General features: G+C 41.6%; 1 protein-coding gene across 2 annotated transcripts in view; it reads left to right on the top strand.

The window, feature by feature from the left end:
* Positions 1 to 27,848, top strand: part of CTDSPL (CTD small phosphatase like) — a 111,621-nt gene that overhangs the window by 53,668 nt on the left and 30,105 nt on the right. For both annotated transcript variants that reach the window (XM_070577272.1, XM_070577271.1), the window contains exon 2: positions 24,915 to 25,069. In XM_070577272.1, coding sequence (XP_070433373.1) covers positions 24,915 to 25,069 — 155 coding nt within the window. The remainder of the gene's footprint in view (positions 1 to 24,914; positions 25,070 to 27,848) is intronic.

Here is a 27,848-nt window from a genome sequence, read left to right as displayed (position 1 = left end):
ATGAGAACCCTTGTGATTACATGTAGGGCTCATCTGGATAATCCAGGATAATCTCCCCATCTCTGGATCCCTAACTTAATTAAATGTATAAATTCCCTTTGCCATAGAGATTACATTCACAGGTTACCGGGATTCGTTTGTGGCTGTCTTTTGAGGGGGGAGCATTATTCAACTTACCATAGGACAGAAGGGATTTAACTGAATAGTGAAGAACAATTTCTGGTTGGAAGACAGGAATTCATGATCTCAGCTTGAGGTCTCTGAGGATGTGCCACCCCTGTCTTAGGGGCTGAGCTGGCCTGGCTGCCAGAATTGAGATCCTCAGACCTTCCTTCTAGCAGACGGAATGTTCCCTGGCGTGCACCAGGTCTTGGTGAGACTAAGCTCTGTGGGGGCAGCTCTCTCCAGAGTTGACTTGTCTGGTGCTGGAAGCAGGGGTGTGAGCTGCTGGAACTGCTTAAGAAGGAAGCAGTCTTCTCCTCCTCTTAATTGGCAGCTTTGGTTGTTCTGTAGCTTTACTCCCCCTCAGATCAGCTGCATTTCCCAGGCTGTGGAGCATCTGCCCTGATGGTTTAACATCAGAGTAGGGGGCTAGAGAGGCCCTGCCGGGTGCCCTGACAGGAGGTGTGTGGGAGTCCCGGCTCTTCCTCACTTGGGTCTGTGGATGGTGAAGGGCCAGGCACCAATGGCATTTCCAATTTAGAAACATCCTCCTAGGAGGGGTATTTTCAAAAAGTGACCTTTTGTGAGGGAAGAATAGCATCTGGTTTACATCTACTTTCACCCATGTACTGCGGTGCTTTCAGTAACTAGGGGAAGTCATGTGGGAGCATTTCACTTGCTGTATGGAAGGGGGCAGATGTTTTGGTCTGATGTTTAAGAGGACAAATAATTCAGCCCAGTTCTGGTCTCTTCCCTGCCCCCAACCCCCTGTGAGCCCTGCTATCCTCTGCACTTCCTCAGCCCTGTGGGCCTGGGTTCAGCCCATCTTGAATCCTCTCTACCACCCATGGGTTTGAATTAGTGCTCCTTGGGCCTTGTGAGACTCAATGAGCCAGAGCCCTCATGACAGGAGAAAGAAAGAGAAGGAGCTAAGGGAGGAGAGCAGAGGAACAGTCCTCCTCCGCCTGTGCCCATTGCAGTTGTCTTAGTATCTTCTTATCCATTATTTTATCTTTCTCACAACATCTTCTGGAGGTGGCCAACACAGGACCATTTTTTTCCCCAGGTAACAGAGTTTAACTTCTGATTGCTAAATAACTTGCCTGAGGAAAAGGATATTGGAGACTGGATGCTATCTGGGATTCTTTCCACTGCTCCCATCTAAGGAGTGACACCTCCGGCTGTGCTTGGCTGACAGTCACAGCAGTGGGCCCCTTGGCACTATCTCTTCCACAGTCAGGATAGAGAACTCGAGGTGTGAAGGACCAGTGCCTGCTCTGCCAGACATGTTTGACCCATATCATGGTCAATACCCCCAAGTTTATAGACTGTGTTGTAGAGAGTTGTATGTACATCTGGCTCCTTCCACTAGTTTGGTATTTCCCAAGGACAGGAACATATCCTTATTTAACTGTTTTTAATGTCTCAGTGCCTAGACAGCCCCTGGCACGTAGTTGGTGTGAAAAAGCAGTCCCAACCCCTACCACCACCACCATACACACGCACACACTCATACACAAACACGCACACACACAGTGTATACAACTTTTGTGCTGATCTAGAACTATTTTAACTTTTTGAGGTCTGTGAGCCCTCACCTCTAAGGTAAGGGGACATGCCCCCTGTAAAAGAGTGGTCATTACAACTCCTGGTCATTCTGGGAACATCTTGTTTCTTCCCTTTGTGCTCTGTTATCTTGGGCCTTGCCTCAGCCAAGTTCAGGTGTGCTTGAGGGCTTTGCCTCAGGTCATGGGGAATGAAGGCCTCTGCTTGAGGGAGGAGAGGTATCCAAGGACAGCCCCATACAGTACCATGGAGAGGAGCCTGAGGGCAGCTACCTCTGTCAGACCCTATAGGTTACTCTCTGAGTTTGATTCTTGAATGCTGTCCTCAAACTGAAGGCTTGCAGTGCTGTGGAGCATGAAGCGAGGGTCTGTTCCCAGACTGAGCCTGAGTGGTCTGGGAAGCAGTGCCCTGAAGCACCTGAAGCAGGGGCAGCAGTGACCAGTTGGATTCCCAAAGTGAAACTGGATCTCAGGACAAGAATTGGGCCAGGAACTCTAATTGCTTTGTCCCTTGGGGAGATTCTCCCTCCTCTGTCCAGGGTAAAGGATCAGGGTGTTATTTTATTAAGGGAGCTAGCAGACTTCCTTTCATTCAGTGTCAGATAAATCTTTACTAAATAGATTGCTGTTCTTTTTCCTTGCAAATGTGGCTCTGTTGAGTTATGGGTTGTCAGCCCTTATGGGCTAGCATGGGCACCTTATCACTGTTTATCACAAGATATTTGTGGGAAATAGCATTCCAGGTTCCAAACAAGTGATTGGCAAGTGAGGCTTATAAACATAGCCTGCTCACCAACCGGGACCTTGCCACCTCCTAGCCTGAAGCACTGAAATGTGTGTTTCTGTATAAGGTCTATCTTCAAAGCTGTGGCCCAGCCCAGGCTCAGAGCCCACAGGCCTGGCAGGGCTATCCCACCTGTGGATATTTGACAAGCCAGGGCAGTGTTTCCATCGTGGACAGTAAGCGGTGAGTTCACCAAGCATCCTTTACTTCACTGTGTTACCTTATCTCGTGTAACATTACAACCACCCAGTCTGAGCCAGGTAGGACCACCAAGGGACTGTAAGCAGGAAAGGGGCCTAACCACATCTGCATTTCAGAAAAGATCACTCTGAGAGAGCGCATGCGGAGACGTTTGTTATCAGTCAGACTGTTGCAAAGGTCGCAGGGAGGGAGGGCTGGTGGCTTGGGCCAGGATAACGGCTGAACAGATGCAGAGAAGAACCTGGGACTGGTAGCTGATTGACTGTGAGGGATGCAGGAGGTAAAGCTGAAGTGGTGTCCACATTTCCGATGTTCTTGAAGTGACATTGAAGTAGTCAGCTGGAAGAAGGAGCCCTTAGCTCTTCTTCTGGGAAACCCTGAAAATGTGAAGACTTCCGGAGTACTGCCATCCCAACTGATAGTTCAAGTGTGTTCTTAAAATATCTGATCTTGGCAGAGTGGAACTCTGTGTAGGAAGAATCACATGGTACTTCTTATTCCATGTTCAGTTCCCAAAGTGTGGTGTTTGTTTTGAAATATGTGGTTTATACATTTTTATCTAGAGAGGTTTCTTGGGGTCGTTTGTTAATATTTTTCCATCTATAAAGGTTTTATACCAAAGAAAATTCCTGGTTAAGGAACAAATAGCTAAAAACATTTCTTATAAAGTCATGCCCTTATGGGAATTCAAATGGTACAGTTAAAAACTATAGTCTGTTGACAGTGACATTTTAATGTGCATGTTTCCATCTGAATTATTAAACTGTTAGCTAGTTGATACAAACAAGCCTTCTAAGTATTCCTTGCTTTTCTCCATTTTTAAAAAATGAAACAACATACTTATAAACCAATACAAAATCCAAACAGTATTAAATCACTCATTTAGGCTGTCAGAAAACTACGATAGTAGGACGGGAACAACACAAATATACGATTTGATGACATTTTCAAAATTAATCTGAAAACATCTGTCCATATGCGTGAGAGCTGATGCTTGTTTTTATCAGAATGTCGCAAGCATAAACTCTTCTATTTTACCCTTCTCTTGTTAAAGCAGGATGAAACAGGAAAGAGTTTCTATGTTTGAAAACTGGGAACAAGAACAATAGGCCTCTTGCCATATAGCATTCAGACTAGTCCAAAGTGAGATTTTCTTGTCTTAAAATTCTTGAAGTAAGAATTCAGACTTCATATGATTCATGCTAAAGCTGTTTCCATTATTCGGCCTAAAGAAAGAGAAGGAGTACTGTGTGTCCTGTTTATATGATGGAAATAAATTTTTCTAGGCCCGTCATTTGCTCTTTTGTCCCTTGTGGTTGCTGTCCCACGATTAGAAGGCTTGTTTATCCATGTGAAAAAGGAATTCAAAAGGGTTATGAAGTCCAGGGTTGATATTTGAGAGGCTGAAAAACAGTGATGAATGACCCAATGCCAACAGCTTTTACTTTTACTCAGAGACTCCCTGTATTGTAATGGCCATCTTTTCCAGCAAGGGTATACCCGAGGGCACCCTGAGAAATTATCCTGATTGGTACCATGTAAAACGTCCTATGCCTCCTCTTGATCTTCCTGCCTCCACAGCTGCAAAATAACGACAAAAGTAAATATTTGGGGCCAGGTTTATTTTGGTCAGACAAGTTCCAGTCTGGTTTCTAAAATTAGGAATTCTGCGGGATGCACGTGGTTGGGGCATCCTGCCAGAGAACTTTGTCTCAGGGATGTACAGTTCTCTTATTTGTTGTTGCTTGCCTGGAAATGTGCATCTAAACCTCTCTCATGTCTGTCCATCTGTGTAGACCCACTGCTGATGGTAGGAAAGCTCTATCCAGCTAATTTTGGTAGGCTTCTGCCCCCCTGCCCTCACCAGCATGACCCCTGCTTAGATGAGGATCTGAGCCTGCCGTCTGTCCTTCATATGCTGCCAGACAAGTCTTCCAAAAGCACAGCTCTCATCCTGTCCCTGTCCCTCTTTAAAGCATTCACTGAGCCCCTACACACTGCCTTCAGGCTAAAGGCCCCCCTCCACTCTGCTCTCACCTGGTGGGACATCCTCTGCCACCAGCCAAGTTGGCTTCCTTGTTGCCCCTCAGACATACTGGCTGCTTGCTTGCCTTTGTAACTTTCCATTTCTCCCATATAAATGTCCCTCCATATCCCCTCTATCCATTCTTCCAGGCTCAGCTGCACTCCCACCTCCCCTGGGAGACTGCCCTGCCCAAGGGAAGCCTTGGCCCACCACTATGGATATTTGCCTGCATCATTCATCGTTGTCTCTTTCCCTCAATGCCCAGTGCAAAGGAGATACTCAGGAAACATTTCTGTTTAGCTGTCCCTTTTAGTGTCAGGTTCCCCGCTCCTGGAAGCTGTCCTTGCCCTGGAAAAGGCTGCTCTCCCAGCACTGGTTCCTGGGCTTGTCTTTCTCTTCCACTCAGACTCAGCTCTTTGTAGAATATAGCAAAGGCTGCTGTTATCCTACACCTCTAACTGAGGCTGTGTTGGAGGGATCGGGGCCTGTATTCACAGGGCCTTGCCTTCATCTGCCTTCTTGGGTAGAATAGAAGTAATCAGGGCCGACTTCATGGACGTGCAAGCTCTGCCTCGGGCTGTGCCCCACAGAGGCCCCTGCACTTGGTTTAATGCTCTACTATTAATGTCTTGAAATTCTTACTTTTTGAACAAAGGGCTATGCATTTTTATGCACTGGGTCCTGCAAAGTGTGTATCTGGTCCTGGGAACAGGGCAGGAGCTGATAGACAGGAGAGAGTGGGGAGACATTACAGAAGGAATGTTAGGTGGGGTATGTGTGGAGGCCAATAAGGGAGGGTGGGTAACAAAATGGGAGAAGTGAAGAAGATACATCAGTTGTGAGGTTCCTTCCTTGTCAGGAAGACGAGTCTCCCAAGGCAGGAGTGTTCCTCATGGGGGTGACTCCACAGGACCTGACTTTGGCCCTAAATAGCCTTATTTAAGTTCTGTCATGAGCCTCCATTTTTATGGCACTGTCCTAACAATTTTCTTATCTCAATCAGGAAAAGCCAAGTCTTTCCGGTGACCTGCAGGCCCTACCTGACCTAGCCCTTTACCACTGACCTCCTCTCTTACCACTGTCTCTTCAGTTATTCTATTGCAGCCACACTGACCCCCTTGCTATTCTTTAATATGCCAAGAATGCCCCCACCTCAGGACATTTGTGTCTGCTGCACTCTGAGCCCAGAGTACTCTTCCTCCAGATGGCTCACTCTCACCTCCTTCAGTCCTCTGCTCAGATGTGACTTCATTACTGTGGTCTTCCCCAAATAGTTATATTTATTATTATTTATACTTATAATATTAATAGAAATATTCAAAATAACACACACACCACTCTTTAACTTCTTCTCTGCTTTACTGTGATCCACAGTCCTTATCATCATCTGACATATTCTATGTTTTGCATGTTTATTTATTATTTGTCTCTTCCCACTAGAATGTAAGCTCAGTGAGGACAGAGATTTTTGTAAATTTTGTTCACCGCTCTGTTCTCTAGCACCTAGAACTACTATTAGTAGACACTAAATAAACACGTGCTGGGTGAATTCACTGCCCTCTGGGGACCAATAGTCCGGCTCCTTGAGACCAGAAGGATGCCCAGTGGTAGCTGGGGAGAGTCTGTGAGGCCATGGGAAAGTCACAGAGGAGACAGTAGGCTGGCTGACAAAAGGAAATTAAAAGGTACCACACGAGTAAGTGGAGATAGAAGTAGAAGAGCCAAAGTGAGCAGAGCAGCAGGAGATAGGAAGAGACTTTCGTTGAAGCCACACCGGGGAACTGTAGAGGACCAGCTATGGAGGATAAGATCATAGATTTCCAGCCCACATAAGAAACACTATTATTTTTTTCATTCCTCCCCCTTCTGTGGACCCCATATCAATGCTATCAGATAAGCTATTAAGGAATTAATTTTTACTCTCTTTTGTTAATAGAGGTATAGATAGATGCCCTTCAGTATTGTGAGTAAGAAACAACCACTGACTCTCCTCTGGACACATGGGTGTGCATCCTCCCAACAGCAGCAGAACAGGGTGTTTCCATGGGAGTCCATGCAGCTGTGTTGCAGCCTGGGCTCTCAGAGACCCCTGCTCATAATCCACATCCCAGGCACTTGCTTAGAAACCACCCACTTCAGTGACCTCTGAGATTCCTCCAGCTCTGAAAATCAGATAATTCTGGGTGATATCTCAGTGCTGTCCCTGGAAGGCGAAGGCTCAGGTGGATCTACGGGACTCACTTATGAATGTCAGTTCCCGTCATGACCCTGGCCTGACAGGTAGGGTGAGACGGCCCTCTGATAAAGGGAGCCCTCTTGACACAATAACCAGACATCCAGGTCTTGCCTCAGAGATAACAGAGACTCTGGGGATAAACGATATGGATTCAGTCATAGTTGATCATTGACAAAACTGAGGCAGGAATGAAGACTTACAGACTAACGGACATGAGCTTTTCTGTTTTGATTTTGGCCTGGGGAAATGTCCATGCTTTGAAGAGGATTATGGAGGACTCTTAAGGCATTATTTCAGATGATTATTCCTTTTTTCAGTTTTGAACCAGTATTTGCTGTGACTGGACAGAGAGCAAAATGTAGACATGGTTACATTTTAACTGCAGAACCAATGTAGCAGTAGAATGTTCTGGTTGAACAGGCTTGCTACTTCAACTAGTAATTCTACTTAAATGTAATGGGAGAAGTTTGACCCAATAATAGGAGTTTTTGAGGTAATCTTATCAATGAATTATATCTTTTGTTGACAAGAATAAGAAGCTAGTACATTCATTATCTAGAGGATACTTGCAGTGCCCACTGTTAGGTGATGGTGCTGCTGAGCCAGGAGTGAACGAGCCCCACCACTACGCTTGGCTCGCTCACAGACCGGAGGGAGTGAGAAAGATGTCCCATGGTGTGTTCATCATACTGACAGTGGCCAGAAAAGTATAGGCTTTGCAGTCTAACAGCCTGAGTCTAAATTCCATTTTACCACTTAGTAGCTGTGCATCCTTGGGCAAAGTCTAGGTGCCTCACTTCTTGGCTGCTAAAATGAGGATGATGATACCTGCCTGAGGTGAGGATTGCATAAGGTCAAGCGTGTGAACCACTAGCACAGTACAGGAGGCATTCCGTTAGTGGTAGCTGTGGCTTCCTCTCACAGCCGCTCTTTTTTTTTTTTAGTGTGGTTAAGAAAACCCACATAACCTGAAATCTTCCCTCTTAATGAATTTTCAAGTGTGTGGTACAATATTGTTAACTATATGAATATTGTTATACATCAGATCTCTAGAACTTGTTCATCTTGCATGATGAAACTTTACCCGTTGAACAGCAACTCCCTATTTCCCCCTCCTCCCAGACTCTGGCAACCAACATTCTGCTTTCTGCTTCCAAGAGTTTGACTACTTTAGATACCTCCTATAAGTGGAACCATACAGTATTTGTCCTTTTGTGTCTGGCTTATTTCAGTTAGCATAATGTCCTTGAGGTTCATCCATGTGTTGTATATGATAGTTTTTTCTTTTCTTTTCTTCTTTTTTGGTGAGGAAGATTGGCACTGAGCTAACATCTGTGCCAGTCTTCCTCTATTTTCTATGTGGGACATTGCCACAGCATGATTTGATGAGCCGTGTGTAAGTCCACGACCAGGATCCAAACCCACGAACCCCGGGCCACCAAAGCGGAACACAGGAACTTAACCACTACACCACTGGGCCAGCCCCAGTATTTCCTTCTTTTTTGAGGCCAAATAATACTGATTGTGTGTATATACCATATTTTCTTTATCCATTCATCCATTGATGGACGGTTTGAGTTGCTTCCACCTCTTGGCTGTTGTGAACTCTGTTTTCAACTCATTTGGATAAATACCCAGAAGTAGGATTGCTGTATCTTGTGGTAGTGATATTTTTAATCTGGTATTTTTATTATTAAAAATATGAGATTTTTAGTATTTTGAGGAACCTCCATATTGTTTTCCAAAGCAGCTGCACCATTTTAGATTACCACCAACAGTGCTCAAGTTGTCCAGTTTCTCCACGTCCTGGCCAACACTTGTTATTTTTCTGGGGTTTTTTTGATAATGGTCATCCTTACAGGTGTGAGGTGTTATCTTATTGTAGTTTTTTTTTTTTTTTTAAGATTTTATTTTTTCCTTTTTCTCCCCAAAGCCCCCCCGGTACATAGTTGTGTATTCTTCGTTGTGGGCCCCTCCAGCTGTGGCATGTGGGATGCTGCCCCAGCGTGGTCCGACGAGCAGTGCCATGTCCGCGCCCAGGATTCGAACCAACGAAACACTGGGCCGCCTGCAGCGGAGCGCGCGAACTTAACCACTCGGCCACGGGGCCAGCCCCTATCTTATTGTAGTTTTGATTTGCATTTCCCTGATAATTAGTGATGTTGAACATCTTTTCGTATACCTATTGACCATTGTATGTCTTCTTTAAAAGAATTGTCTATTGAAGTGCTTTGCCCGTTTTTAAAATCAGATTATTTGGGGTTTTTTGCTGTTGAGTTGTAGGAGTTCTTTATATATTTTGGATATTAACCCCTACCTATGGTTTGAAAATATTTTCTCTCATTCTGTAGGTTGCCTAGTCACTCTGTTGATTGTTTTCTTTGCTGTGCAGAAGCTTTTTAATTTGATGTTGTCTCACTTTTCTGTTTTTGCTTTCATTGCATGTGCTTTGGTGTCATATCCAGAAAACCATTGCCAAGACCTATGTTATAAAGCTTTTCCCCTATGTTTTCTTCTAGGAGTTTTATAATTTTAGGTCTTACATTTAAGTCTTTAATCCATTTTGAGATGCTTTTTGTATATGGTGTAATACAGTCATGTGTTGCTAAAGACCAGGATGCATTCTAAGAAATGCATCGTTAGGTGATTTCATCATTGTGCAAACATCATACAGTGCACTTACGCAAACCTAGATGGTATGGCCTACTACACACCTAGGCTATATGGTACTAATCTTATGGGACCATTGTTATATGTGGTTGTTTTCTGCAAAAAAAAAAGCCATTAGGATTTTGATAGGGATTACATTTGATCTGTAGGTTGCTTCAGGTAATATGAACATTTTAACAATATTAAGTTTTCCAATCCATGAACATGGGCTGTCTCACTGTTTAGTTGTGTCTTTAATTTCTTTCAACAGTGTTTTGTAGTTTTAAAACAGTCTTTTACCTCCTTGGTTAAATTTATTCCTAAGTATTTTATTCTTTTTGATGCTATTATAAATGCAGTTTTTTTCTTAATTTCCTTTCAGGATTGTTCATTGTAAGTGGAGAGAAGTGTAACTGATTTTTGTACATTGATTTCTTTTTTATTTTTTGAGGAATATTAGCCCTGAGCTAACACCTGCTGCCAATCCTCCTCTGTTGCCGAGGAAGACTGGCCCTGAGCTAACATCCATGCCCATCTGCCTCTACTTTATATGTGGGATGCCTGCCACAGCATGGTTTGCCATGCGGTGCCATGTCTGCACCTGGGATCAGAACCAGTGAACCCTGGGCTGCCGAAGCGGAACGTGTAAGCTTAACCGCTGCGCCACCAGGCTAGCCCTAAATTGATTTTTTATCCAACAATTTTGCTGAATTCATTTATTAGTTCTAATAGGTTTCTTGTGGAATTTTTAGGGTCATGTCATCTGTGAACAGAGATAATTTTACTTCTTCCTTTTTGATTTGGATATCTTTTCTCTTTGTCTTGCCTAATTGCTCTAGCTAGGACTTCTAGTACTATGTTGAATAGAGGTGGTAAGAGTAGGCATCCTTGCCTTGTTCCTGATCTTAGAGGAAAAGCTTTCAATTTTTCACTTTATGATTTTAACTATGGGCTTTTCATATATGGCTTTTATTATGTTGAGGTGATTTTATTTTAATCCTGGTTTTTTTTAGTGTTTTTATCATGAGACAATGTTGAATTTTGTAAAATGCTTTTTTTGCATCTATTGATGATCATGTGATCTTGATCTTTCTCTCTGTTAATGTGGTGTATCACATTGATTTAATTTTTGTATGTTGAACCATCCTTGGATCCCAGTGATAAATCCCACTCAGTCATGGTGTATAATCATTTTAATGTGCTATTAAATTTGGTTTCCTGGTATTTTGTTGAGGTTTTTACATCTATATTCATCAGGGTATTGGCGTGTGGTTTTCTTTTCTTGTAGTGTCTTTGTCTGGTTTTGGTATCAGGATAATGCTGGACTCATAAACTGAGTTTAAAGTGTTCCTTCTCTTTAATATTTTGGTAAAATTTGGGAAGGATTGACATTAATTCTTCTTTAAATGTTTGGTAGAATTCTCCAATGAAGTGATCTGGCCCTGGGCTTTTCTTGTTGGGATATGTTTTTATTACTGATTCAATCTCCTTATTCATTGTTGGCCTGTTCAGATTTTCTACTTCTTCATGATTCAGCCTTGGTAGATTGTGTTTCTAGGAATTTATCCATTTCTTCTAGGTTATTCAATTTGTTGGCGTATAATTGTTCATAGTTGTCTCTTATAATCCTTTTTATTTCTGTAAAACCAGTTGTAATATCTCCTCTTTCATTTCTGACTTTATTTATTTGAGTCTTCTCTCTATTTTTGTTCATTAGTCTAGCTAAAAGTTTGTCAATTTTGTTTATCTTTTCAAAAAACCAACTCTTAGTTTCATTGATTTTTTTTCTGTTGTTTTTCTATTCTCTGTTTTATTTCTGCTCTGATCTTTATCATCTCCTTCTTTCTGCAAATTTTGGGCTTAGTTTACTCTTCTTTTTCTAATTCCTTGAGGTGTAAAGTTTGGTTGGTTGTTTGAGATCTTTCTTCTTTTTTAACGTGGGCACTTACCACTATAAACTTTGTTCTTTGTACTGCTTTTGCAACATCCCATAAGTTTTGGTATGTTGTGTTTTCATTTTTATTTGTCTCCAGATATTTTCTAATTTCCCTTTTGAATTCTTCTTTGACCTATTGGTTGTTCAAGAGTGTATTATTTAATTTCCACGTATTTGTAAATTTTCCAGTTTTCCTTCTGCTATTGATTTCTAGTTTAATTCCATTGTGATCTGAAAAGATTCTTGGTAGGATTTCAATCTTTTAAAATTTGTTAACAGTTGTTTTGTGACCTAATATGTGATCTATCGTGGAGAATGTTCCATGTATGCTTGAAAAGAATATGTGTTGTGCTGCTGTTAGGTGGATGTTCTGTATATATCTGTTAGGTCCATTTGGTCTATAGTGTTGTTCAAGTCCTCTGTTTCTTTTTCTTCTCTCTAGATGTTCTATCTATTATTGAAAGTGGGTTATTGAAATCTCCTACTATTATTGGTTTACTGTCTTTTTCTCCCTTCAATTCTGTCCATGTTTCCTTATATATTTGCATGCTCTGATGTTGGGTGTGTATATATTTATAATTGTTATGTCTTCCTGGTCAATTTACCCTTTTACCATTAGATAATGTTGTCCTTTGTCTCTTGTGATGGTTTTTTACTTAAAGTCTATTTTGTCTTTATAAATATGACCACTCTCCTCTCTTTTGGTTACCATTTGCATGGAATATCTTTTTCTATCCTTTCACTTTCAGCCTATGTGTGTTCTTAGATCTAACATGAGTCTGTTGTAGACAGCAGATAGTTGGATCTTATTTTTTTATCCATTCAGCCATTCTGTGTCCTTTGATTGGGGAGTTTAGTCTATTTACATTTATAATAATTACTGATAGGGAAGGTCTTATTATTGCATTTTGTTAATTGTTTTTTGTCTTGTAATTTTTTGTGCCTCTTTTCCTTTCTAGCTGTCTTCCTTGAGTTTTGTTGAGTTTTTGTAGTGACATGGTTTTATTTCTTATTTTCTTTTGTCTCTCGTCTATAGGTGTTTTCTTTATTGTTACTGTGGGACTTACATAAAACATCTTATAGTTATAACAATCTGTTTTAAGCTGATAACCAAGGCCACTTTTAATCTTGGCACAGTTTTTAGGAATAAGTTACAACAAATGGATTTTCTTTTTTACTTTTTCATTTAAACCTTCCTTTAATTACCTTAATGGAATTAACTAGAATTAGTGGATGTATATTTTATGAGCCTAACACAGCTAAATCCCAATGGCATTTTTTTAGAACTTGATAAGGTGATTCTGACATTCATCTGGAGGCATAAAGGGTTAGACTATCCAAGAAATTTTTGGAAAAAAATAATAAAGGAGGCTGGTACTATTCGATATAAAACAATAAATCTGCAGTAGCAAAGTTATGTTACTGGCTCAAGCAGAGGAGTGGAGTGGAGAGGGATGGCATGGGATAGGATAGGATAAGATAGGATAAAATGGAATAGAACAGAGTATCGTAGAATAGAATGCCCAAATCATTATGAGGATGAATTGTTCAATAAATATTATTAGGACGTTTGATTAACCTTTTGGGGGAAATGTAGATTCATATATCCTACTATGTACCAGGATAAACTCCAAACAGATAAAATATTTACTTTAAAAGATATTTACTTTAAACTAAAAAGAACTAGAATATAAGGGAATAGTCTATCATATTAAGGTGGGAAGGAATAATTTAAAAATTGTTAGGGGGCCAGCCCCGTGGCCGATTGGTTAAGTTCACACACTCCGCTGCAGCGGCCCAGGGTTTTGCTTGTTCGGATCCTGGGCGCAGGCATGGCACCACTCGTCAGGCCACGTTGAGGCGGTGTCCCACATGCCACAACTAGAAGGACCTGCAACTAGGATATACAACTATGTACTGGGGGGATTTGGGGAGATAAAGCAGGAAAAAAAAAAGATTGGCAACAGTTGTTAGCTCAGGTGCCAATCTTTAAAAAAAAAAATGTTAGATTTAACTTCCTAAAAACTTAAAATTCTGCATATGCATAGCTACTATAAACAAAAGTAAAAGGTCTAAAACAAACTGAGACAATTTTCAACATATAGAACAATCCAAGGATTATGTCCGTAATATATGACAAAGGAAGCATTGCAAATCAAAAAAATAGAAAAATAGGCAAAAAATATATAAGCACCGTTCTCAAGAGAAGAAATGGAAATGGCTGAAAAGTATACAAGAGATTGTAGAACTTGGATGGCAACCAAAGAAATGCAAATTAGGGGCTGGCCCCGTGGCCGAGTGGTTAAGTTCGCGCGCTCCGCTGCAGGCGGCCCAGTGTTTCGTTGGTTCGAATCCTGGGCGCGGACATGGCACTGCTCATCCAACCACGCTGAGGCAGCGTCCCACATGCCACAACTAGAAGGACCCACAACGAAGAATATACGACTATGTACCAGGGGGGCTTTGGGGAGAAAAAGCAAAAAATAAAATCTTAAAAAAAAAAAAAAAAAAGAAATGCAAATTTAAACAACGAGTTGCCATTTTCATCTTTCAGATTGACAAAGGCCATTTAAAGTCTCTGTTGGCACAGCCTTCAGGGAACAACCCATGGGTGGGAGTGCCCAGCAACACTGCCTCTATAGGTGTCCATAGGTATCAAGAGACTTGACATTTTTTCAAAGACTTTAGTCCCAGCAATTAAAATTCTAGGAATTTCTTTTAAGGGGATAATCAGACATGCACATAAAATTTTATATACTCTCCTTACTGCAGTATTATTTTTGACTTTTTTTTTAATTACTGTAATTCATGATACATGACATAGAATTATTATTTTAATACATGATAGGAAATTCAAAACATACTAAAGGTAATACAGTGAAAAATAATTCTCCTTCCCTCCCAGTCCCGTCCTCCATTTCTCTCCCATGGGGCAACCGGTTACTTATAAATCCTTCCAGAGATACTCTTTACACATAAAAGAATATACACGTGCTAGTGCTTTTAATTTTGTTAATTTATTTGATTTTCTATTTGAAGTTTGATGGTAGCATGCCATATGTACCATTTGTACCTTGCTTTTCTCATTTACTGTATCTCAGAATGTGTTCCATTATCAGCAGGCAAAATAGTGCCGAGGTTAAGAGCACAGACTACTTGGATTTGAATAAACTCTACTACTTACTAGTGGGCAAGTTTCTTAACTTCTCTGGGCCTTAGTTTCCTCACCTATAAAATGAATGTAATAATGATGCTTACCTCATAAGATTACTGAAAGGACTAAATGAGTCAGTGTTTGTAAAGTGCAATAGACTAGCCCTGGCACATCTTATGTAAGATAAGTGTGAGCTATTGTCAGTACATATGAAGCTGCAGCCTTCTTTTTAATAGCTGTGTAATATTCCACACCAGGGATATATCATGTTTTGTCCCATATTGCTGGGTTGTTCCCAGCATTGCTGTTGTAATCAAATTGCAACATTTGTATGACACGTGTTTTTAAAGGAAATATAAATGTCCAAAGTTAGTTTAATTATGACACAGTACACATCTGTACAGTGGAGTACAATACAACCAATCAAAATAAGGTTGTGGAAGGATATCTGATGTATGTGAAAATATTCATATATATTTTATTAAGTAGAAACAAACATTTTTAATATTTACCCAATTTTTTCCATTATAAACATGATGTAGATTGTAGAAACTTTACAAAGAAAAATAATAATTAACCTAATTCTACAAACCAGAAATGGCCATACTTTCTTAGCATATTGGTGAATTTTACATAATCTGTCTTTCTGAAGACTTGTACTAATTATTTTATAGGAAGCAGAGGTTGCCATCTTTGCTAAAAATGGCAGGGATCTGTGAGTCGGGTTCCCCAGGTCGGGGGTTGGCCATATGTGGGTGGCATAAATTGAAACTGCTTGGAGGAGGGAGGCTTGTTGTAGGTAAGAGGGCTTCCCAGGAAAGTGGTGCTGCTTAAGCTGAGCTCTGTCTCTTGAAGACTCGCAGGAGCTGCTCCTTTTTAATGTATCAGTTATTTTCCTTGTTGTATGTTCCCTTTCGTGCATCCATTCATTCAATAAACAGGCCTGTCATAACAGACAGGCCTGTTTTGTACCAGCATGTTTCTTGGTCTTAGGGACTCAGAGGTGAACAAGATAAGTTCCAAGCCTGTACCCCTGGAGCCTACCTTCCAGAGCTTGTCCAGAGCACATTACAAAGTTATAGACATAGGGCATGCACAGTGTCTGAGGTGCTTCATCTGACACTGACCACAGGCACTTCCCCACTGTGTCTTCATAATGGTCATTTCTTGTGGCTGCACAGTATTCTTTCCAGTTGCTATGCACTGATTATATAACCATTCCTATTCTGTTGGATATTCAGATTGTTTGCGTGAATGCTTCATGGTCTTTGCTCATCTGCTTTTCAAATGGATTGTTCCAATTTACAGAGTTAACAGCAATGTGTGAATGAATGGGCTTGTGCCGTCAAAACCTTACCACCATTTGCTATATGTTTTTATTTTTATCATTTCTGTTCATTTAATAGGTGCAAAACTAGGCCTCATTGTTTAAACATTCCTGTATTTGATTACTGTCAAATTTTAACCTTTACTTTCTCATAAGTGAATTATCTGTTTGAATCATTCATTCTGTTACTTATTTTGGTTTTCGATGTGAAAAACAGACTGTATAGTGGTGGTTAAGAGCTTAGATTCTAGAGTCAAACAGACCTGGTTTAAATCGTATCTAGTCCTGCTACTTAGGAGCTGTGTTACCTTGGGCACCAGGGTCTAGGGAGGTGCTGAGGCAAGGAAAGGCTTTTCCAGCAGAGAGGCTCTGCTGGGAAGCTGAGTCACAGAGAGTTTGGTGGCCCGAGTACAGTTGGGGCATGGTGGACAACCAGTGTGTCTGACTTCATCTAATAGGGCTGCTGTGAGTATTGTTGGTTCATTTTGGAGTTTTCAAAAGTGTGGCATTTGGAGTGAAGGCAGGTGGCACAAGGCTTCATATTCAGAGTTTCTCCCTGGAAATAAAACCCAAACCCAGAAGAGGAGAGAGGTAGGGAGGGGTGTTGGGAAGGCTGGGAGCCATGCAGTCAGGCTGCACTGGCTTTGAACCCCAGCACCTTCACTGCACAGTTGTATGTACTCTGAGTCTTAGTGTTCTCATCAGGAATTGGGGTGGTCATATCGGCACTGCATACCATGAAGGCCAGAGATGATTTATGTCAAGGGCCTTGCACGAACGAGGCACTAACTAACATGGGCTGTTAGGAGCCAACAGTGAACAGAGGAAACGTATCCTACCATTGTGGAAGGACGAGATTAGAGTTCTCTCTGCCCAGCTTTTAGCCATTAGCCCTTGCTCCTCCCCTTGATTTCTCACTGCTCGAGGAACCAGTGCAAGTAACAGGCTGCAGTGGGAAAAAGAACTTTCAAAGGTATGTTTCTTTCATGGAGTGTCAGGTGAAATTCCCTGGGGAAATTTATCTTTTGGAAATAGAATAGGGACTGACTGGATATCTCAAAAGGAGACTTTTGGGGTGACTAAGTCCTTTTTCTAGGAGAAAAGGATGTTTGGGTTCTCAGCAGCCACATCTGCTTTTGAACTCTGTGCGGTCTGTGCCCTGGCCTCTCCCCACCCTCAACACCACCCCCCCCCCCTTTTTATTCAAACAGAGGAAAGTTGTATTTGTTGACCACTCTTTCAGGGTGGGAAAGGAATGTAATGTATGCATAGACTGCCCAGAATTTCCTGTTAGACACCCATTCCAAACCACGGCCCTGGGACGCATTCCAGAGATTGCAGCCCAATTCTAGAAGAGAAGAAATGGTGCATTCATTTAAATGCCGGCCCTCGGCCCTCGGGAGGAACTCCCCTTCCTCCCTTAAAAAACGGTGTTTAGCTTTTTCCGTAGTAATGTAGTTGTGAATTCAGCTATATGGCCTCCTCAGGGTTGTAATGCGCTCTGACATCCTCCTGTGTGAAGAAATATCCTTACCTTGGGAAACAACAGTGTGCAGTTTTGCAGCCTTAACAGCATTGGTGTCCACACTGATACTTGGTACGGGTCGTATTTTTAATGTTCTGCTGTAAATACTTGGACCATACAAATCTGTTATGAAATACCTTTCTTAATTCTGCTCTTGTGAGAAGCAGCAGCTAGTTTTGAGGGCAGGTTTTGGTGCTTTGACACATTAGCAGTAGACTTTGTGTGTTAAATCAGTTTTCTCCTAGAAATTCTATTTCCCTGGGTCTTTGACAGTCTGGCCCCTGTGCCAGCATGTAAGCTGGCTTGGCACCATGGAAATGAAAGGCAAACCTTTGTTTTCTGTAGCTGCCAAGATGCAGCTTCTTCACTTGGGGAGACATGTGAATGATTGGGGATGGAGTCATGGTGAGTGGCAGACATTTCCACCTAAGTTTCAGCTGCTCTGATCTTCATCCTAAACTACTCCTTTGATGAGGTAGAGATGTGTGTGGAGCATTGGGAGTTCTAGGTCAGATCAGAGGTAAGGACAGATGGATGAGAGTGCTCACAAAGGTGAGTATGTGAAGCTCTGAATTGGTGTAGACCCCAGAGGTTTTGGTCCTGAAACCAGGGGTTCAAGATGGTTCCAAAGCCTCCGCACATCTGGAATCTAAACCAGGATTAGATTGTAAAAGGGCGGTGGTTATGTGGCATGTGCAGTTTTCACGCTAATTAAGAAATGCTGGCTATTTGAGGTCAGCATTTCAATTTCTGGATGCAGAAGGGAAGCAGTTAGGTCAGAAGTCTAAGATGATTAGAGATGCCCCTCTCAGCCTGTGCATACCGACTGGTTGTGGATTCAGTTGTGCCCTCCGTCTGTTGGTGTAAACACAGTTTGATAGCTCCTTAGACTAGTCCTCTTGTCCCACTGAAGGACCAAACCCCACTGTCAGCCTTGGTGGGCTTTCTCCTGGACATTCATATTTTTAATTGCAATACTTTCTAACCATATTTCGTATAAGATTTCCTAGAAAAGGCCTGAGTCCTCAGATTTAAGTTTCATATGTGGAGCTGAGTTTTATTTGTTTAGTTTCTATCATTATTATTATTATTATTATTGTACAAAGACAACTTCACTGGATAGAAGGTGAAGTTTTAAAGAGCTACTTCAAGTTCTAAGTTTAGAATTCACATAACCAAAAACAAAATGGGTCTGCCTACGTGTTTTCTCATAAAGCCAAGCTGTTTTTGTGAGGACTGTTGTCTGGATACAAGCTAACTTCTGAATGTTCACAGTGTACCTAAACCAATTGTAATTTTTTTGTTGCTGTATTTTAAGCTACTGGTAGATTTTCTGTCTTAGATAAATGTTTTTGCTGCATTCACACAACAACCCTATGGGACAGATATTATGATTTCCATCTTACTAATGTGGCTTAGGTAGATGAAGTCACACCAGCTAACAAATGGCAGGGCTGGGGCATGAACCCAAAAGTAACTCCAAAGCCCATTTTCTTTCCATGTCACTTGTATTTAAAGTCAATTTTTAAATAAGAAATTCCATTCTAGACTCTTTACACAAAATGGTCTACATCTCTGATTTGCAAATATCTTGGAAGTCTTTGAAGCAGATCTATAGCCTGCATTAGTCATAATTTAAAATATAAATTCAGTAGTTCCAGTTAGAGAAGTCAGACAATGATATTTATGGTACAAATCTGATCATGTCTTTCCCCATTTCCATAGAATCAAATCCATACTCATCACCGTGCTTTATAAGACCCTTACTGTCATCACCCCCATCTCACACCCCTCATCAGTTCTTTGATTTCTCAAACATTTTGTGCTCTCTCTCACATCAGACCCTTTACACAATGCTGTTTCCCCATTTCTTGGCCCCCTTCAACAATTCTATGAAACTGTCTGCCCAACTTAGAAGATGTTTCTTCTAAGAAGTCACTCCTACCCACTCCCCAAATCTGGATCAGTGCCCTGTGCTGCTCCATGATAACAAGACTCATACTGTAACAGAATTGCTTATTCAAGTGTCTCTCCCACCAGACATGAGCATCATGAGGTAGGGACGGTACCCATGTGGTTCACTGTTTCTACACTGCCTAGCCTAGGAGCTTACATTTTCAGGGATAATCCTTTCCATTGCAAATACCATAAACCCAATTCATATTGGCTTACAAGAAAAGGGATTTCTAGAAGGGTCTGGTTTCAGTGAAACCCAGTCCTCAGACAATGTTGTTGAGATCTGTCCCTCTCCCTTATCTCAGCTACTTTTTCCTCAGTTTTGGCTCATCTTCAGGTAGGTGCTTCTCAGTTGGTGGCAAAGATGGCCACCAGTGGCGCCAGACTTACATCCTACCAGCTTAGCCAACAAGCAGAAAACAATCTCTTCCAGGAGCTGTAGCTTGAATCCTGGGGCAGACTCTCCTTGGCCCATGTTGGAGCATGTGCCCATCCCTAAGCCAATCTTGTGGCTCTGATTGCCCAGGCCTTGGTAATGGACTGAAAGTTGCTGGGGTGAGAGTGGTTTTCTAGAGAAAAATTGAGGAACTTTTACCAGAAAAAAAGGTACCGAATCCTGGTAGACACTCCCTGTTGGTAGCTGGTGCTTTGAAGATACTGGTTCTTGCTACCGGGCCAGCACTCTGCCCAGAGAGACCAGGGAAGTATTTGGGAGGCTTCCCATCTTGCCTTTAGGATTGAGGACTCAAGGAAGGCAAGTATCCATGCATCTGCTTTCAGCCACCCCAAGCACAGGCCTCTCTAAGCCCCTCTTTTGCTGTGCTGGAGGCTGAGGAGGTCCCCAGCCCTGGGAAGAGAAAGATGAGGAGTGTTTATGAATGGGAAGCAGGGTCTTCATTTGCTGGGCTGCAATGACACCAGGTCCATGGGCCTAGATAGAAGCATTAGCTCCCAGGGTGTATCCAGGAAAACAGAGCCATGTGCCTATTTGTCCTCAGTGTCACATGTTCCCTGCAGTTGTCAAAGGGCACAGGGGGCATGGGTGAGGCCCACACTCAACATCTCTAGCTCTTCACAATCCTTCCCAGGATTTCTGCCCCACCCAGGGCTGCTTAGAGAAATGGAAAAAGTTAAGTCTCAGAATCACCCCATCTGCCCCTGCCAGGGATCTTCCTTTACTCATCCTGTGGGATGTCCATGCCCATGACCCAAGCATCTGTGTGGAGAGAAGGGCAACTCCTGGGACCAGCCATGAGCATGTCTTCCTAGCAGGGCTGAGGAAGAGAAAGACAGGCCTATGCTGCCAGAGCCTTGGGGGAATGGTGGCATATAATGGCCCAGTAGAGGAGCCTGCAGGAGAGACCTGGGGTGGGTCTGTTAGCCTCCTCGTGTGGTCCTCATGTGGACCTCCTAGCGTAGGAGGATGCTCCTTTTTGATGCACAGCTTGAGGCAAAGAGACCCTGCTTCAGATACAGTCTGGGCAGATGCAGTGCTCAGCCGAGGAGAGAGTTAAGCTGCATCCCCAGGGGGAGTTGTGTAAGGGAGTGGGGGAGAGAGAGTAGGTACTTTCTCCCCTCAACTGAAAAGCATTGTTCTTTTTCTAAGTGAAACAGATAAACAGCCCCCAGCAGAGCTCCTTTGGACACTTAACCACTCCCTTTTGTTTCCTCATCTCTACATCCAGTTTTTAGAGCGATTGAGTAGAATCACTTCCTGAGATTTTTCTGGTTTTCCTTTCTAAACTACAGTTTATATAACCAAGGTCTGTTATAGTAAGTTTTGCCTCCTAGTTGTCAGATGCCAGGGAAAAAATACATACCCACAAAATCCAGCCTTTGATCCAGAATTTTCCTGCAGAACCCTTGCTCTTTTACGACGCAAAAAAAAAGCTTTTAAGAGACTAATGATAATAGTAAGAGCTAACATTTATGAAGTGCTTACCCTGTGCTAGGCACTGTTCTGAGTACTTTATAATAACTCATTTAATTCTCACAACAAGCCTATAAGATGAGTACCTTTATTATCCCCATTTTATAGATAGGGAAACTGAAGCACAAAGTCATGTAACTTAACCTGTGTCCTGTACTATTGCTGGTCGAGCCAGCATTCTACACCTTGGCAAGTTGACTTGAGAGCCCACACTCATAACCACCAAACAGTCTACTCACTTGCTGGGTTTCACGAACTAGGTGGATCATGTCAGTAATTAATTATAGGATACTAAATCAGCAGCAGGGAAACAAGTCAAGAAGCTATTGTAGTTGTCCAGGGACAAAATGATGAGGGCCTCAGCTGGGTTGTGACAGGGACAGGGAATTGTTGAGGACAGGTTTAAGAGCTGTTAAGGATATCAGAACCAACTCCTTAATGAGAGGGAAAAGGGTAGATGTTTAGACCAGGAGATTGGTGCTCTGGGTGAAGACGGGGATGATGAGCCCCAAGTTGACAGGCTGAGAGAGAGGCTTCTGGAGGCCTCAGGAGGATGCTTACAACACTCTTGTTGCCTGGTTTTCACTTCACAGGCTTGGAGCGGAAAAGGAAGGGAGTAGGTCTAAAGGTTTAGGTTTAGAAGTAGGATATGGTTTCTCTTGAGTTTTACAAAGTTGCTGAAAGAAAGCTTAACAAGACTGCTTTTCTCCATTGTTAAAGTAATATATAATTACCATAAAGCGTTTGGAAAATACAGAAGGAAGAAATGTAAACACCCATAGTCTGTTACTTACTTTTAACATTTGACATATTTTCGCCAGTCTTTTCTCTGTTATAGTCTCTTTTAATTTGTTTTGCACAATTTTGATCAATTCAGACATACAATTATTTATCTAGTTTTTTTAATCTAATGTTATAATATAAACATTTGTTCATTAAACTATGGATTTTAATTTCATGTATCAACTAAAACCCTTTTACCAGACGGGTTATGAGTGAATCAAGGGCCTTCTGTGTTACAGCTGGAGGGGAGGCAGCAGCGGGGGGTGGAAGGCAGTGGGGTCATTAGACCCAGACAGCCCGCATTTTGAGCCCTTTCAGGAATAAATGAATGTGAGGGTCGAGTGAGGCTAATGCTGGTCCTGAGGAAGTCCATCTTTTATCCTGGCTAGCCTAATTTTGAGAGTACCAGACCAATCCAAGAGTGATTGGAAATTGAGAAAGCCCCCAGTTCTTGCAGTCCCTAGAACTAACCTTATTTGGCAGGAAGAGGCCTGGACCCTTCTGCACCCTTGGGCTCTTCACCTCTTCATACAGAGAAGGGAGAACCTGAACAAGCTAAAGTTTCCCCATCGGGGGGATAACGGCCTCCCTAATGACTCAAGCTAATTCGTGACTCCCACAGCTCTATTTGTGGCTCCTACATAGTAAGTAATCATATGGTGGAAATTATAAGTAGCTCACTGGCTCCAGGTTTAGGATTTTTTTAGCATATAAGTTAGTTTGTTAATTTGTTAGTTATGGGGAAGATTTATGTGATCCAAGGATGAAAATAGGATCTAGGAAGGTGCTTTTGCAGAGCTGTTTACTGCCCAGCCTGGATATTGACTGCTCAGTGTCCCTGAGACATTAACAAATAGCTTGTTTATTTGCAGAGAAATGTACTGTCAGCCAGGGAAGAGACAGTTTTTTTCTTCTTCTGACTAAATTATTTGAGTGTGTCATAAAAACCAAAACACCAAAAGTGACAATGAAACAGTTTAAAGATGTGTGTTTATTGCCATGGTTTTCTCTCCATTTGGCATGTTCCCTCCTTCTCGATCTGACCTAAGTTGTTTCAAGATTGTCTTCAGCATGGCATGGAGAAAGCACATACTTTGGAAACAGGCCCACTTGGGTTCAAATCCTGGCACACGCAGTTACTGGTTGTATTTTCTTGGCAGTAAGATGGAAGCAATAACACCTATCTCCTTGGGTAGCTGTGAGGATTACATGAGATAAGGATTGTAAAGTGCTGGAATTTAGAAGGCTGGCCCTTGGTAAACAGTGGGTAGTAAACATTATCGCTTCCCACTTCTGCTGCTTAGAGGGCCTCTGTGCCTGGTGGTCCCTGTGGCCCAGGGATTTATGGTTCCAAAGCTCATTTTTAGTGAACGAGGATCTTAAATTCACACTTACTGGGCCATTTGCCCCAATTCAGGCTAGAGACCATCCATGCTTGTGGAGCTGCTGGCAAAACAGTTTTTCAGTCCTTTTTCAGAATTTCCATCTGAATGGATTTGGTTTTGCTACTGGCAGAAGAGAACCTCAAGACTTTAGCAAAGATTTTGTGATCTCTAGAGAGGGAAAGTGCTATACAAGTCACTCAAGTGTACAAAAAGAGGAATTATGCCAGAAGTGCTTTTTGGAAGAGAGAAACTCCAGCAGTTATCATATAGCCTGATTCATTTCCTACGCTGGTGATTTTCCCATTAACTCTAAGCATGGTCCCTTTGCCTGTGGCTTCTACTCGGAGGACTACTGACACACCCAGACATGGTATGTGGTGGGACAGCCCTGGCTGCATTCCCAGGCAAAATGCTCCTGCCCCTCCAAGTTGTCAGTCTCCTCCCCTGAGGTGTGTTTTTTATCTATACTAATTTTTCCCTTTTATTTCTGACTTGTGGCAGCTTGTCTTAAGCCCTGGATAACAGAAAGGATTCGTCACTCTCTTTGGAGCCTTAGTCCAGGACAGGCCAGGGAATGAGTCCATGGCACAGTATTGCCCTGGGTCTCATAAAGATGGGCTTTGCCCTGGCCAACCTGCTCAGGCAGAGCATGTTTTCTCTGGCCCACATCTCTTGCTGTTTATGTTTTTAAGTGTAATGGACATCTTCAGCCCTGAGCTTGTGTCGATCCAGCCTCCCATCAGTTTCTTGACAAACGACAGAGTTTAAGAAGGGGGCTCCTTTGTGCCCTTACACATCTTATTTCTTAACCCATAAAGTTAGTCATTTTCATGATGAACAGGGAGTGTCCAAGAACCTAGTTTCAAAATGACCCTTTCTTGTTACCCTTAACAGAGAAATGTTTCTCAGAGAGTGTCAAGTCTGATTTGTGCCTAAAAGGATCTTTGTTTTGAAGTAGTGCTTAGTGCAGCGTCAGAAGACTTTATCTGCTGGGTTCAGGAATGCAAATGGTGCCTGACCCTGAGGATGGGTCAGTTAATGAGCAAGCAGCCCCCACTGGGCTGAGGTCAGAGGAATTCTGTCCAGCCAGCAGGATTGTACTCTATCAACCAGCTGGCCCTCTAGGATTCACATGTTGAATAACAATCCTTCAGAGTAACTTCCTGGGGCCCCTCATCCTCTCATCCTGAGTGGGTCTCCTGGTATCAGGGTTCTGGGGGGCAACTGCACATTTGAGTTTTCACCTTGCATTACGTGCTGAAGTTGGCCACAATATGCTCTGTTTCTCTTTCCAGCATCCCAGTGCAATGTCAGCATAAAGAAACAGAGGAATCGCAGCATCCTCAGCTCCTTCTTCTGCTGCTTCCGTGATTATAATGTGGAGGCCCCGCCAGCCAGCAGCCCTAATGTGCTTCCACCACTGGTAGAGGAGAATGGTGGGCTTCAGAAGGTCAGTTCTGATGGGGAACTTTGCACTCAGCAAAACTGAAGTAACTGAATATCTGTCCGATCCTTGACAAATATCCTTAATAAGAGTCTATGACAGTATGTGTACAGCCATTTACTTAAAGATTTGAAATTACCAAAAAATTCATCTTTTTTGTTAAAGGATATCTCAGTCATTCCCATTTAGCAACTAAAGAATGTATTTGACAGGAGTTGTAAGAGTCACTTCACATTTTTATAACATTCTCTCCTGGGTAGTTGAATGCATGAAATAGAGAGTTAAAGAACCAGTAGCTGACAAAGAAATGGAAAGACAAAAGGAGAAACAGAGGCATGGAAAAGAGCCAATAATAAATTAAATGAGTTTAACTACTTTGTTTAATAACAAACATATTTGTTATATATTCTTTTATGTGTCTCAAATAAAAAATTTTAAGTCAGATTGTCACAATAGGTAAAAATAAAATTCTACCCACATGCTGCCTAACAGACATATCTGAAACAAAATTACTCAGAACAGTTAAAAGTAAAAGGATGAGCAGAAAGATATCACACATGTATAAGCAAAAAGAAAGCAGTCTCTTTTTTTTTTTAAATCTCAGTCAAAATAGAACTTCAGGTGAAAAATCACTGAAAGAAGCAAAAGGAATTATTCATTATGAAGATAGTCAAGACTGAGGGCACAAAAGTCATAAAACTTTATTTCCCAAATAACATGAACAAAGTATTTGAACAGGCATTTCACAAAATAAGAAATAAAATTGGTCAATAAACTTGAAAAAATGTTCAATATGGTCAGTAATCAAAGAAATGCAAACTAAAACAATGAGATAGAATTTTCCATCTATCAAATTATCAAAGCTATTTTTAAAGATAATATTGGGGTTTGGCATGGGGATAGTGAGAGGGAAGGTAGAGGATATAAATTGACTATTGCTACAAGTGTTAATTGGTTACACCTTTTCAGAGGGAAATTTGGCAATATGATCTTAAAACCTTAAAAATATGCCTATTTGATTACCCAAGAAGTTCTACCTTTTTGACATAATTATGGATGTGCAAAGATTTAACTATAAGATACTATCCAGCATAGATTATAATATTGCAAAATTATAAGCAACATGATGAGCAACAATAGACAGTAAAAGACCTATAGGGTAACCATACAATCAAATAGTATGCAACCATTAAAAATGACATCTCATAAATATTACTGATATAGGCAAGTGTTCACAATATATTATTTGGGGAAAAGACTAAAATGTAGTAGGTGGTATATTTATAAGCATGTATATAGTCATATACATACACACACACATACAGGCATTTATAAGACTAGAATGTTGTGTGCCAAATATGAAGAGATTATCTCAGACTGGTGGATTTGCATATAGGACTTTTTCATCTCCTCTGTGCTTTATTTCTCTTTTTTTTCTTTTTTCTTTTCCCAATTTTTACAAAGTAAGCTTAAATTGCTTTTGTGATTAGAAAATAAATCATTTTAAAAGTACGTATGAATGTAAGGAAGAGGATTCTGGGAAGATGATAGCCTGAGCACATGGCATGAGGTGAGCCTGCTGGTGCAATCTGGAAAGTACATTAAGGCCTTCAATTTTCCTGACGTCCCCAAGGGAAAGAGCAGCACAGGATTCATTCTTTCTGGTACTTGGTGAGAAGCAGGGAACCACCAACAGAGGAAAATGTTTGCCTCTCTTAGAGCCGTAGGACAAAGCCTTGAAATGTACAGTCCTATGAGGTTAACAGCCAGCAGGAGCCTTGGAAAGGGCCTACACTGCCCACTTGATGTGTGTGGTCCTTGGAGGGGCTGCACTGATGAGCTGAATTGCTTTCAGTTCTTGTCCCCTGGAGGAGCCCACTAAGACAGAGGCTTTCTTCGTCTCTCTGTGGTTTGTCAGTTTGGGCTCTGCTGGACCATGAAAACAGCACTCCTTGCTGGGCCTTGCCATGCTCCCTCGTTTGCCACTGCCGACAAAGTCCAAGTCAAAAAACTAGAATATGAGAGTAAGGTAAAACCAATGCAAGAGATAAAAGAGAACTTTAGTAGATAACTCAGGAAATGAATTTTGAGTACAAAAGTAACTTTTAGAGCTTGAAAAAAAATCCAATGATTTCTGAATATAAAAATTCAGTAAAACAAACTGAGGAAAAGGAGAATGAGAATGGTCACTGCTGAGGGCTGAATTAATGTTCTGGAAGAGCAAGTGGAAGAAATATCTTACAATTCAGACCAGAAACACAGAGATGGTAATTGTGGGAGGGGAGAAGAGTCATCTGGGAGACCTAATATGCAAATAACAGGAGTTCCAGAAAGAGAAAAAGTAATAGAAGAAATTTTTCTTGGGTTGAAAAAACTCTTGAATGTGCAGATTGAGAGGGCTTACCAAGTCTAGAGGCAGGTTGGGGAGCACCTGCCTAGATATATGCACTTGAAATTCTGTATATTAAGTATATAGGGAGAATCTTACAAACGACCAGAACAAGTCATTTTCAAGGAAAAGAGAATTATACTCATACCGGACTTCTCATGAGCAATACTGAGAACCAGAAGACTATGGAAAAATTTTTATAGGCTCCTGAGAGAAAAGAATTACAAAAAATTCTGATATCTTTATCTACTCATTTATCTACTGAATCTATTATGATTCAAGATATCATTTATCTATTAAGACAAAAGATGTGCATTTTCAGACATGTAATGTTTCAGAGAGTGGGAAAAAAATCTAGGTGAGATTGGTGTTCAGTTACAATATAATTATAGAAAA

The sequence above is a fragment of the Equus przewalskii genome, chromosome 15 (assembly GCF_037783145.1).
Source record: "Equus przewalskii isolate Varuska chromosome 15, EquPr2, whole genome shotgun sequence".
Lineage (NCBI taxonomy): Eukaryota > Metazoa > Chordata > Mammalia > Perissodactyla > Equidae > Equus > Equus przewalskii.
Note: the sequence above shows the minus strand (reverse complement) of the source record. Positions and strands in the feature narration are given on the sequence as shown.